The following is an 11,442-nucleotide window of genomic DNA, read 5'->3' on the forward strand; positions in this document are numbered from 1 at the left end:
TGAGAGAAGAAGTTGTTGCAGGTGTTACCAAGCCACTGGTCGAACAACCGAAGAATGAGCCCAGACAGCAAGTGTCTTGGTCAGGCTGCGAACGGCCGTTGGCAATTAGCTGGGTGGTGGTGGTGGTGGTGGTGGTGGTGGGAGAGAAATTCTGGAGTGAATTGAACACAAGGTCAAGTGCGACTACGATTGAATACAAGCTTCGATTACGAAACGGTCACTTGGAGCAGAGATCCCTTCGTCAAAATGCGGTGCCACAATCGTTTAACATTGTATGTTAGAAGAACCATCAGTGCTTCGGCGATTGTTCTGATGTTGCATCTGGTTGATGATGACAGACGAATCCACCGTCGCCAGATTCTGTTGCTGAACATTCCGGGCGACGGGTCGACAATGTGCACCCAACTCCTAGAGTTATTCCGTCAGGCCAGCAAAGAGCCCCATGTATGGATTGTTCCCATCCCGACACTAGAAAAGGGCTCAGTGAAGTAAGTGATCCAACCCCAAGAATAGGCAGCGCCTCTCAGAAAGGGGTGAACAATGAGGTGCAGGCACGGCACGTGGCGTCCACAGGTCCATGAGTCCACGGTTAGCATGACGGAGCACTCCACCAACAGCACACAGCAGTGATAATAGGTGGTAGTCAAGAGAATCTATTTTTTTACGCCTTGCTTTTGTTTGATAAATGTTACATACAAATGCCCTCATCACTGGTCATTTGTTCTCTCAACTCAGTAAACTACCCAGGGATACCATACGTGACAAGATATTTAATTCCCCAGTGCTCATCACGGCTTTTAGCCCGTATAGATCACCTAGTCCACTCTCAACGTTCTCGGGCCTCGCTTCTTAGTGGCCTTCTTCTTCTTGTGCCCTCGCTCAAACGAGGCGGCGGCAGCATGGTCACGGCCGACATTGTCCAGATCCTTGACCTTATAGATACGGATGATCCAGTTCTCACTGGTGAAAGCCTCATCCAGAGTGTTGAGCACAGGCCCGGTGTCAGGGAGACGGACGCCACGGACACGGTCCTGGGCTTGTCCAGGAGGGAACAAGGTGTGGTAGTTGTAGTAGGACATCTTGTACCTATCATAGCCATTGTTATCAGTCAACTGCCATTGTAGATTGGCGACGGGAAAACTTACATCAAGCTGTTCTTCATGGTTTCGGTGGCCTCCCCGTCAACACGGTATTCGCCACGAGGAGTGAAGAACTTTCGCTCGCTGACCTCATCGGGCCAGATGCCCTCGGCGATTCGCACCATCCACAAGAACTTGTTAATATCATCACCAGAGTATCCTAGCAAGCCTCCGAAGACAACCAGGACGTAGTCTACCTCGTGTTGACGCATGATGGGGTAGCTGACTTCCTCGCTGGAGCTCATGGCCTTACCAACAGTGGCGATGTGGGTGTTGTTCCAAGTGTTGTTGTCGACCAACGTGGGGCGGTCAGCCATGCCACCAATCTGGTAGCCGTAGTCCCACCACGACATGATCTTGGCATCCTCCTTGGTGTTCTGGCGGAGCCATTGGTAGGCCTCACGGTAATCATCAATGATGTGTTGGCTACCGTCAGGCATTCTGCTGGCGAGGACAACCGAGGGAGACGAGTAGGCATTGGATGTAACCCAAGTGCAGTGAAGCACGAAGAGGAGGAGATAGATGGTCATGATACCTGACACCAAGCCCTTGGACAAGAAGCTGTAGACACCGACGTAGGGTGAGTTTGCGCTGCGGAGACTGCCAGCGCTCTGCTTGGTCTTCTTGGATGAGACGTCTGCGACATCCTCCTGCTCAGGGTCCTTAGCCTTAGGGGACTTGACCGACAGGAAAGTGCTGAGAAGCTGCGAGGAGGCCATGGCAGCGGCGACACACACAATCGGAGTGAGAGTCAGCATGAGTCGAACCATGACGCCGGCGAAGTAGCTTCCGAATAGGGCGTAGACTACAACAAAGACATGCTCATCCTTGAGGTCCTGGAAGCACAGATAAACACCGGCAGGGAACAGCCAGATCAACATGTTCAGGTCAAAGAAGAAGGCAGGCCAGGCTGTAGGCTGATGCTCCGACACCGAGGCGATAATCGGGATGTGGATCTTGGCGTAACCCGTGTCCCACAGCGAGTAGAATCGACCGGACCAAGGGGCAATGTAGCCGGCCGAGGTCATGGCGACAAGCCCCAACAGCGCCAGTCCGAAGACTGCACCCAGGCCAACGAACAAGAAGGCCTTGAACTGGGCCCCTGAGAGAGCTGATCGAATATAGTAAATGAAAGCGACCAGCTGGAGGAAACCAAAGATACCTGGTGAAATAATTAGCGGGGTTTCAATGGACTTTTGATTCGGGATAGAGTACTCACCAAGAGCAGGCATATGCTCGCTAGTGCGAACAGGCAAGAATCCGACGAAAGGAATCTGCATGCTGGCCAAGGTACCCAGGGCATACCAGGTGGTATAGGAGACGTAGAGTCTAGTGCTGTACCGGCCCATGCAGATGAGCACAAAGGCGTGGAGAGGCACCAGACAGGTGATGAAGGCATAGCCGCCCCAAGAGGCCACCATGTAACCGTAGAAGAGGGCGCACAGGGCTCCCCACAGGACGGAACCAAGCTTCAGGGCCTTGATCCACAGGTAAAAGGTGAAGACCAGAAGGAAGATGGCAATGGCCTCGTTATCGTACGAACCAGCGACGGACCTCGAGATGTAACCGGGAGTGATTCCCATGAAGGCCGCAGCCAGCAGACCAGCCGAGGTGTTGGTGGTCATCTCATTGGTCAAGAGGTAGGCGGCGAAGGCAGTCAAGCCGGAGAAGGCAGGGGCCAGCAAGACACAAATGTTTCTGATATCGACGGGAATGGTCAGGGCTCGGAGGGCGTGGTAGATGGCACCGCTGGTGACCATCAGGCCGGGATACAGCGTTCCTCCGGTGACTCGGCCCAGAGGGTGCCATGTTCGGTCATCGAACCAATCCCAGAAATCGTAGAATCCGTTTGCGACCAGGTACTTTGTTGCTCGGAAGTTGAACCACGGATCGACTGTTTTGTTTTGTCCCTAGGGTCAGCAATTGTAGTTGGGCACCAGAGCAGCAGATGTTGGGAAGCTCCTCTGTATGACCTGGGGTAGGAGGGACGGGGCTCGACTGACACTCATGGATGATACTCTCGAAGCCTGGAATGGTGGGCGGTTGGTTAGCGCACATTTACTTTAGAACGCAGACATGGGCATGACCTACGAATGACGGAAAACAGACGGCTGGAGACAGCGGCGCCGGCAATGAAGCAGAGAATGAGGACCCTCAGCAGAGTGCGTAGACTCTTGCTCTTGCCAAAGTCGGCCAGCACCTGGATGGGGCTGGGGTCAGAGGCGGTTGCGACAGCCATGATTTATCGCAGCTGTCGGTTCCCTTTGGACAAAAAAAAGCGATTAGGGAGTTGTGGTGATCATGGAAGTCGCGGCAACCAGGGCTGGGACACCGTTGCGGGAAGTACACGTAGAATTGGTGTTGTTTCGTGGGTGGTTTGGGTGAGGTCGGGCCAAGTGGATTCCAAGTCGACTTCAAGACAAGCCGTGGCGTGCATTGAATCAATTGGCTTGGATCAAATGGTGTTTTGCTTCTCCAATTGAGGACAGCTTGCTTCCCGAGCTTGGGGCTGGTTGGAGCTTGGGACGCTTTCCTCAAGGGCTCCAATCCACATACCTATGTAGAAAAGGTAGGTAGGGTAGAGGTACCTAGCCTGCCGGGTAAGGTCGCTAACAATCAAAGTCACTACCTAGAGTAGGTACCTACACGTAGGCCACTGCCCGCTGATAAGGTGGGTGAGTGCGCAGCTGGGTGGATCGGCTTTCCGCGCGTCACAAACCGCTCTCATAGGCGCATGGCAGCCTCAGAAACAGGGGTCTTTAGTGGTATAAGTACCTAGGTAGGCATGAGCGCGAGGCGGGGGAGTAGCAGGCCTGCTAGGTAAGTGCCGACCCGGGGCATCGTGATATATCTAAGGTACATCTACATTTGCATCTACATCTGCATCTGCATCTGCATCTACTTACTGTCGCCGGATCTTTCTTGCCTCGGCGTGCGGTGCTATGTATACACATGAGTATACCTATGCACCAGGCAGGTATATATTGCAGATATAGAATTCTAGCTTGGTAATGAGAAGGGATAATACCCCATAGCGTGCATCCTGTTCTCAAGCAGAAATAGCATTGTTTTTAGTCCGAGTAGAGAAAACCAACTCAACCTACAGCCTATCCAGCGTATGCTCATCATATCATGAGAATAACTATGCCCGTACAAAGCCCTCGAGCCCTCCTGCCCTCCTGCCCTGCTGGCTAGAAGAGCGCAGCATACAGCCCCAAGCAGCCAGAAACCAGCACAGCACCACCACGGTAAAGATTCAACAGCGCCCATCGGTCAACCAGCGCGTGCGCCGTCTCCTCCTCCTTGACCCCGACCTCCCGCCCCTCCACCTCGTTCGCGCCCAGACTCTGGGCCGCGTCGACCTTCCGCAGCAGCTTCTCGTTGATCGGCATCATCAGCCCGAGGGTCCAGGGCATGACGCTGAGCGCCGCCAGCGCCGCGACCGCATTGCAGACGGCGCCCTTCTGCGGGCTCCGGGTGGCGGTGGTGGCGGCGGCGGCGGCGGTGGTGACAGTGTAGTAGTAGCACGCCAGGGCCGCGTGGACGAGGCCCGGGACCATCATGGCGGGCGGGAAGAAGCGCGACGTGACGGCGAACATGCGGCCCCACTGGCGCAGCATCAGCGGCGTGGGTGATTCGAGCAGGCGCGGCATGACGAAGAAGGAGAGGCCGAGGTTGAGGCCCGCCGTCGTGGTGAGCACCGCGGCATTGGTGGCCTGAAGGGCGCGGAGAGCGGGGGGTGTCCGAGCTGGATGGCATGGTCTTTGGTATTGTCAAGAAATGCAGTTCTCGATCGTCGCACCGTTCGTTCAGCTTCTCAGGGTCAGATGAGATGCACAGGGGCAAAGACGACGGGTCGAATTAGCAGAGACTAGCCAGCAGCCCTTTCTTCACTTGTATATATATACGTGCTCCGGTGGCTTGCGCGCATGATCAACCAAACACTGTTGGGGTAGTAGGTAAGTAAACAGCCTAGAAATGCAGCTGACGTCAATCTTGTGACACCAATGCTGTTCATGTCATCCTTGCTATATCACGTCCGGCGTTTCCCTCATATAATGGATTACTTTCGGGAGGAACATTAGTTGATATTGATATGAGCAGGGGCTCGAGGGCATCTTCCTATTGCACTTACCCATAGATGTACAACACCATCCGCTCATCAGCCGTCCGCCAGTCGCCAGTTCACCCGGATCATCCCCACCCACCCACACACCCCCGGTTCCTCTCAAATCAAATCATGGGAAAAAAAAAAAAAAAAAAAACTCCAAGACCCGTTCGTTCCACTTCTTCTTAATCTGTTGTACCGGCCAAGCTTTTCAACGTTCAAAGCCCGCTTGGCTTAGTGGTAAAGCGTATGACTAGTATTGGGTTTCTGACCGACCGACATCATAAGATCACTGGTTCGATTCCAGTAGTGGGCATTACTCCTTCCTTTTTGAAGGACCCTACCTAGTAGGTTCCCGACCGACGACATGATGAGATCACTGGTTCGATTCCAGGGTTAGTGGGCAGATTCCTCTTTTTGTCCCTCCCTATTTACAAGCAGATTCTGCATCTTCTTGTCTTTTTTTAACACTTTTATCCATCTCCTTTCTATTTTCTCTATTAGGAATTCATATCATACAGAACGTTGCGGCCGGACCCCCTTGTTAGATACTAGAGCATCACGGAAGAGCTTTTAGTAAAGAGCAATAGATGTATTTACGTTCGTTTGTGGCAAGCTACCTGAGTTGTTTCGAGAGAGCGGTCTTCTACCCATTTGTTCCCCAAATTGCATTCCGGTACTTGCTTTCCCTCTTGTATAGTGTGCGCTCACGCAAGAGCAGCAATTGTGCAAAATCATCACACGATGTGTGTTTCTTAACATCTAAGTTGTAATTTCAAGGCCCCAATCCCAGATTCTCTACTTCGGCAACAAAAGAAAAAGAAAGGAAAGGACGTTCTTTTGATCGAAGCAGACAAGAGAGCTCAGAAAACGCCACGCGCTGCAACTTATTCCCCCGTTGTGCAGATCGCCGATTAGTAAATAGAGAGACGACGTGCCCGAATTATGCGTTGGTATGCCTTTGGATAGTGAGGAAAGTAGCAGGGCTGAAGGGGATACTGAGAGCAACCGATAAATAAGGAAGTGGTCTTTTATACATTGCTGCGGACAGCTGGGCTGTGTTGTCGATATCTTGGCATGTTCCTCCCAAAAGGAGACGGGCCGAGAGGGGAAGGCTGTCTGCTGGCACGTAAAGCTAAGGCTCTGACCGCCTCGGCACGCCTCTTCTCAAACAGTCTGCTGCGCTCTTGTTCCCGTGAGACATCCCGCATGCGGCTTTCGTGATCGGCATCTGCTTCCGCCCTCATGCGGTCGGCATGTAGGCTCTTCTCGGCTCGAGCCCACGTGCTATCAAGCTTGCGCGCAACTCCATCAGGCACACACGTTGGTGGTTCGTCAGCAGGGCGGCGCGTAGACGAGCCACCCCAATAGCACTCGAAGTCAAGCTTCGCTTGGTTGTGGATATCATCGGTGCCCCAGAAAACAATGGTATCACCATGGTGAAGTTTCATCCAATACTTCGAAGGAGCCTTGGAGTTCTTCGGCTCATTCGGCTGCAGTGGATTGTTGTTTATCCGCAAGCCATTGGTTGCCTTTGTGGAAATGTAGAAAGCAAAAGACTCCGGCTCGGGGGAAGCGCGCAGAGTTGCGCTGCCAGCCGAGCGGCTGCGCCCCCAAGGTCGGAAGTCGTTGGAAGACCCGGTGTAGCCTTCCCTCCATAGCAGTACTCGGAAAGCATACTTGGGCACCTTTGACTCCAAAGGGTACTGGTACACGACGGTGTTGTCGCGTTCTCTGCCCCAGGACATAATTGGATCCTCCATCGGTAGGCATATGCCACCGATTAATGAGCCAGACATGGGTCCCGATTTCGGCGTTGAAACAAACCTGGCAACCGTCTTGCGACGCGTTTCAGACTCGTGCATTGCGTTCAACAGCTGACTGTCGGGAGGGGAGGGTATCTGGTATCGAGGCCAGTTCATCGTCCAGAGCAAGTGGATCCGTCTGAGGCTCGTCCCAGTCTCTGAACCGACCAAGAGATCGGCTATCGCGTCGTAGAAGTGTACGCTGCGTTTCTTGAGGGCCTATCGTCGACCCCAAAGGCTTGTTGCGTCTGGGCGGAAAGTATCTCATGGCGAGACCCCAAAGGGGGGACTTTCCTGGGTTAAAGTGCTCTTTTCTTTTCTGGACAGCCTCTGTGAAGGCGGCATATTGCAAATGAGTCATTTCTGGGTAGTCGAGGTGCCATGTCTGTCTATCGGCACTGTCCCAGAAGGTGGTCTTGTGGAGAGGATAGTCCATTTGCCGCCCCGATTCACTTCTAATGATTGGGGGGACACTGGCAAGCAAACCCAGCTCGTCCGTGACTGCATCTTCGTCCGAACCATCATCATCATCATCCTCTCTCGACTTTATCCTCTTGAACGACGGTCTTAGGGCAGTATTCGGACGGTCGAATTCATCACTGTTGTCGTATCCTGGCTTTCTCTTACTCGTGTTCAGGTCGCTGCCTTCAATTCGCAAACTCGTTTCGGTCCGCGCCAAGGACTTCATGTTCAGGTTCCCCAGGAAAGACTCTGCCCCTCCTAGACTCTGAGATCCAGCGCCTAGCGCCATGCTGCGGGAGTTGCCAGTAGATATCGAGTCGTCGGATGACAAGATGGCACGAGGTTGGGATGCCTTGTGTTGTCGGGGGTGGATAGGTCGTCGGATTCAAAGCTGTCCAGGATCTCGGTGGCCCCCATGATTTCGGTCTCCCCCGCACTAACTCCGGATAGCGGAATATTTAACCTCGACTCATGGACAGCGCCCGAGCTTCCGAATGCCGAGTTGTTCACCTCGCCCCAGAGCTGTTCGGCGGCGGCCTGATTGTCCTCGAATGTGTAGTTTTCCTTATCTTCCTCGAGTTCCTCCATCGAGAAGTCAGGGAGGGGTTCAAGCATCGCGCTGGCCTCGGCAAATCCCATGTTGTGTTGCCCGTCGTGGAGGCTCAACTGAGAAGCACCGTGCTCAAGTCCGTCGTCGGAAATCTCGTCAAAGGACTCGCCGGCAGCTTCATGAAGCCAGGGGTGGGCCTTGAGCTCTGCAATTGTGGCACGGGTCTCGGGGCGCCGATCGATCATCCTTTGCAAGAAATCAATACCCTCGGCGGAGACGTTTTGCTGTATCAACGGCCTCGTATCTAGCGGACGAGTCATGATGTGATGCAGCAGCTCGGTGTAGCTGATACCATTCTTTACCGGGAAAGGGGGCGCTCCTGTGATGGCGTAGAACAGCACCCCTCCGAGGGACCATATATCCACCGCATGGTCGTAGCGTTCTCGATTAATGGGTTTCCGGTCCTGACGACGTAGCCTACGGCCATTCTCGTCGTATGTGCTATACTCGGAATAGACCTCGGGGGCACAATAGAGCAGAGTGCCACAGAATGTCTTCAGAAACGTCTGCTCGGTATCGATCATCTTGGATAAGCCGAAGTCGGTTAGCTTGACGATGAGCGGGCTTGTTGATTCTATCAGGATGTTGTCTGGCTTGACGTCGCGATGTGTAATCTTGTTGTCATGCAAATAGCCCACGGCGTCGATCAGCTGCCTCGCTATGACCTTAACAAAGGGCTCCGTGATTGCATTGTTCTCCTGAACCAGTTTGCCGAGATCACCCCCAGGAACGTACTCCATTACGATGAAGAACTGGTGGGTGTCCCAGTCGAAATGTTCGATATATTGCACAATATTTGGCTAGTCACCGTCAACGCGCTGGCACGGGGATAGACAATCATGGCATGGCTTACATGGTGTACTCGCTGCATGATTTTCATCTCATTTTCGACTTTTTGGTCCAAGATTCCGTTCTTCATGAACTTGCGCTTGTCAAGCTCCTTCGCGGCATAAGGTAGACCGTTGTACTTCGAAGTGACTTTGTACACGGTCGCAAAAGCGCCTTTGCCGATGACGCCAACACGGCTGTATTTATCACCACCACGCCATTCTCGTGGAAAGCGCTCCGTGTTGAGCTGAGTCGTCTCGTCGATTGGGCTGCGTTGTTGACGCCTTGGATTGGGTGGCGGCATCAACTTGCCCTAGTTGTTGTTTTAGCATGACTGGAACGCTGTGCCAAGGGTCACAACGGGAACTACTTACACCGGGAGCAGAATTTGGGGCTATAATTGTTCGGTCTGGATCCTGACTCTGCAGCCTCATGAGGTAATCATGGAGATTCTTCTGAAACTTCGCTTCGAGGTGATCGTCGCGGCGAGGCACTCGGACAATAAACTGCAAGTCGTCGTTGTTTTGGTGCATGAATATTTTCACAGTCGAACCGCTGTCCAGCGTTCGTCTTACTGCGCCGGTCCCGTCCTCCGCGTTCTTCTTCTTCAGCAGGACGTCGTCGACAATAGTCCCATTTGTGGACTGGTCCTCGAGGAGTACAACGCCATACTTGTTTATGTAGATTCGGAAATGGATGTTGCTGAGCCTCCGGTGCGGGTCGTGGGTGAAGCATATATCACAACGAGTCTGATTGCGACCGAAGGTGAAGCCCAGATGCGGGCTTTTGACGGCGGAGGAGAGCTTCAGGACGATGGCATGATCGCCCAGGCCGCGGGTGCGGCCAAATTGGCGGGCACCATCTTCTTTGTATAGATCCGAGTCGATCGCATCGGCAGCGTACCGGCCCGTGATGTGCGGGCTGAATTCCGGCGCGTCGGCTATCCTCTGAATTTCGCGGCTCGCATTCTCGGAGTTGGGATACAGGAGGCAGACGATATCGGATATGTCTTCGTCAGAGAAGCCCGAGTTTTGCTTCCCAAGCCGGCGCGGATCGAGTGCAGTCTGCGTCGCTAAGGAAGGGAGGATTAGACAAGCACTCGGGGAATGCGACGCAATGCGACGCAGTGGGGAATTCAGTCCGCACCTTGTTGTGTAGCCTGCGAGTCTTCCACCGAGTCATCCATTGGGCAAGAGTCGCAAACAGGCGCGACTGAGCTCGCCAGCGCGCCTAGGCCTAAAGCTGGAAGCAAAGAGGAGCCAAACCGCCGATGGTGTCTTCACCGACTGCAAGAGGTCGAGGTCGTGCAGCCGGTGTATAAGCGACTGAAGCAACGCCTTTGGAGTTGAAGGTTGGAAACCAGCCCAGAGCTATACAGCGAGCAGGGACAGCGGACAGCGGACAGTGGACAGTGAAGGGCTATATAGAGAAAGAGAGGAATGAAAGGCGCCGTGTGCAGGCAACTATTTCGATGGCAGGGAAGATCGGACGGCGGGGTGCGCCCTGGTTGCCGTGGTTCCTGTTTACTAAATCGGGCAGAGGTAACGTCAAAACCTTAGGCAGGCGGGCGAGCAGACGGGACGCGCTCAGCTGGATTCTGTAGGTACCTAGGTTACCTAGGTTAGGTAAGTAAGTAAGTAGGTATTAATCCAAGCGCGCGTCGTAGGGCAATGTTCGAGAAAAAAGAAGAAGAAAAAGACGGTGGGCGCGAGAAGAGAAGTGATGCGCCATGCATCAGCGTGTGTAAAAGTGTGTGTATACAATATATGAAGAAGTACATATGTGTGTAGGTATATATCAATCAGAGAATTGAGTAAAGAAGGCAAGAGTTGCGGTACTTGGAAGAAGGTTGTGAAGTCGAGACGACGGGCATGCTCCCTACCAGTTGACCTTAGTTGAGGTACCTACATACAAGCACTAGACTGGAGGCAATGTTCAATTGTTCACACGGGACTTTTCGTTCGATGGCTGGCGCCGTCCCCAAACCCTGGGCTGCAGGCGGCCAGCCGCGACAGGGACAGGTGCACCTTGCGCGGGACGTCACTGGGCTAGTAGTCGAGACTTGGTAGTCCTGCGATACCAACCCGCCACGGTTAGTCCTCACGCCGCCCAGATCCTACGAAGCTCATTGGCACTGGAGGCCTGTCGGCTGCGCACCCAATCTCTCCCCGGATTCGTCTACCTATACCTACGCATCGGTGGGTGGGTGTGGTGTGGAAGAACGCGAACGAACAATCCAACGAAGAAACATCGCGCCCGCTGACTGGCTAGAACCGTCCAGGCACTTGGGTCGGCAGCATCAACATGGACTGACACGCGCCGCCGCGCGCTCCTTTCTCACCCAACCTATACACCACGCGAGCCTCCCTCTTTAGACTCTACCCGTGTAGAAATAATTCGGATGAGGAACGTGGGGCCAAAGAATCAAAAAAGAAGAAGAAGAAGAAAAAGAAGAAAAAGAAAACAGAAGGAAGGGCCAATTCTTTGGGA

General features: G+C 53.6%; 3 protein-coding genes across 3 annotated transcripts; all 3 read right to left on the minus strand.

Annotated features, from left to right (window-relative positions):
- Positions 1-815: 815 nt before the first annotated feature.
- PG986_007193 (oligosaccharyl transferase stt3 subunit) lies at positions 816-3,378 on the minus strand (the record flags this gene model as incomplete). The annotated part of the gene is made up of 5 exons (XM_066843415.1): positions 816-1,086; positions 1,146-2,301; positions 2,359-3,033; positions 3,143-3,166; positions 3,231-3,378. 5 exons carry the CDS (start codon positions 3,376-3,378, stop codon positions 816-818), a joined length of 2,274 nt encoding a protein of 757 aa, XP_066699527.1.
- A 952-nt stretch (positions 3,379-4,330) lies between these two features.
- On the minus strand, positions 4,331-5,278 carry PG986_007194 (uncharacterized protein; the record flags this gene model as incomplete). The annotated part of the gene is made up of 2 exons (XM_066843416.1): positions 4,331-4,887; positions 5,275-5,278. 2 exons carry the CDS (start codon positions 5,276-5,278, stop codon positions 4,331-4,333), a joined length of 561 nt encoding a protein of 186 aa, XP_066699528.1.
- A 1,117-nt stretch (positions 5,279-6,395) lies between these two features.
- Positions 6,396-10,109, minus strand: PG986_007195 (Serine/threonine-protein kinase RAD53; the record flags this gene model as incomplete). The annotated part of the gene is made up of 5 exons (XM_066843417.1): positions 6,396-7,074; positions 7,130-7,804; positions 7,978-8,924; positions 8,978-9,265; positions 9,327-10,109. Coding segments are annotated over 5 exons (3,372 nt in total), but the record flags the coding sequence as incomplete, so codon positions are not given.
- Between the last annotated feature and the right edge of the window lie 1,333 nt (positions 10,110-11,442).

This window comes from Apiospora aurea (genome assembly GCF_038362705.1).
Source record: "Apiospora aurea strain CBS 24483 chromosome Unknown utg000005l_segment0_segment0, whole genome shotgun sequence".
Classification (NCBI taxonomy): domain Eukaryota; kingdom Fungi; phylum Ascomycota; class Sordariomycetes; order Amphisphaeriales; family Apiosporaceae; genus Apiospora; species Apiospora aurea.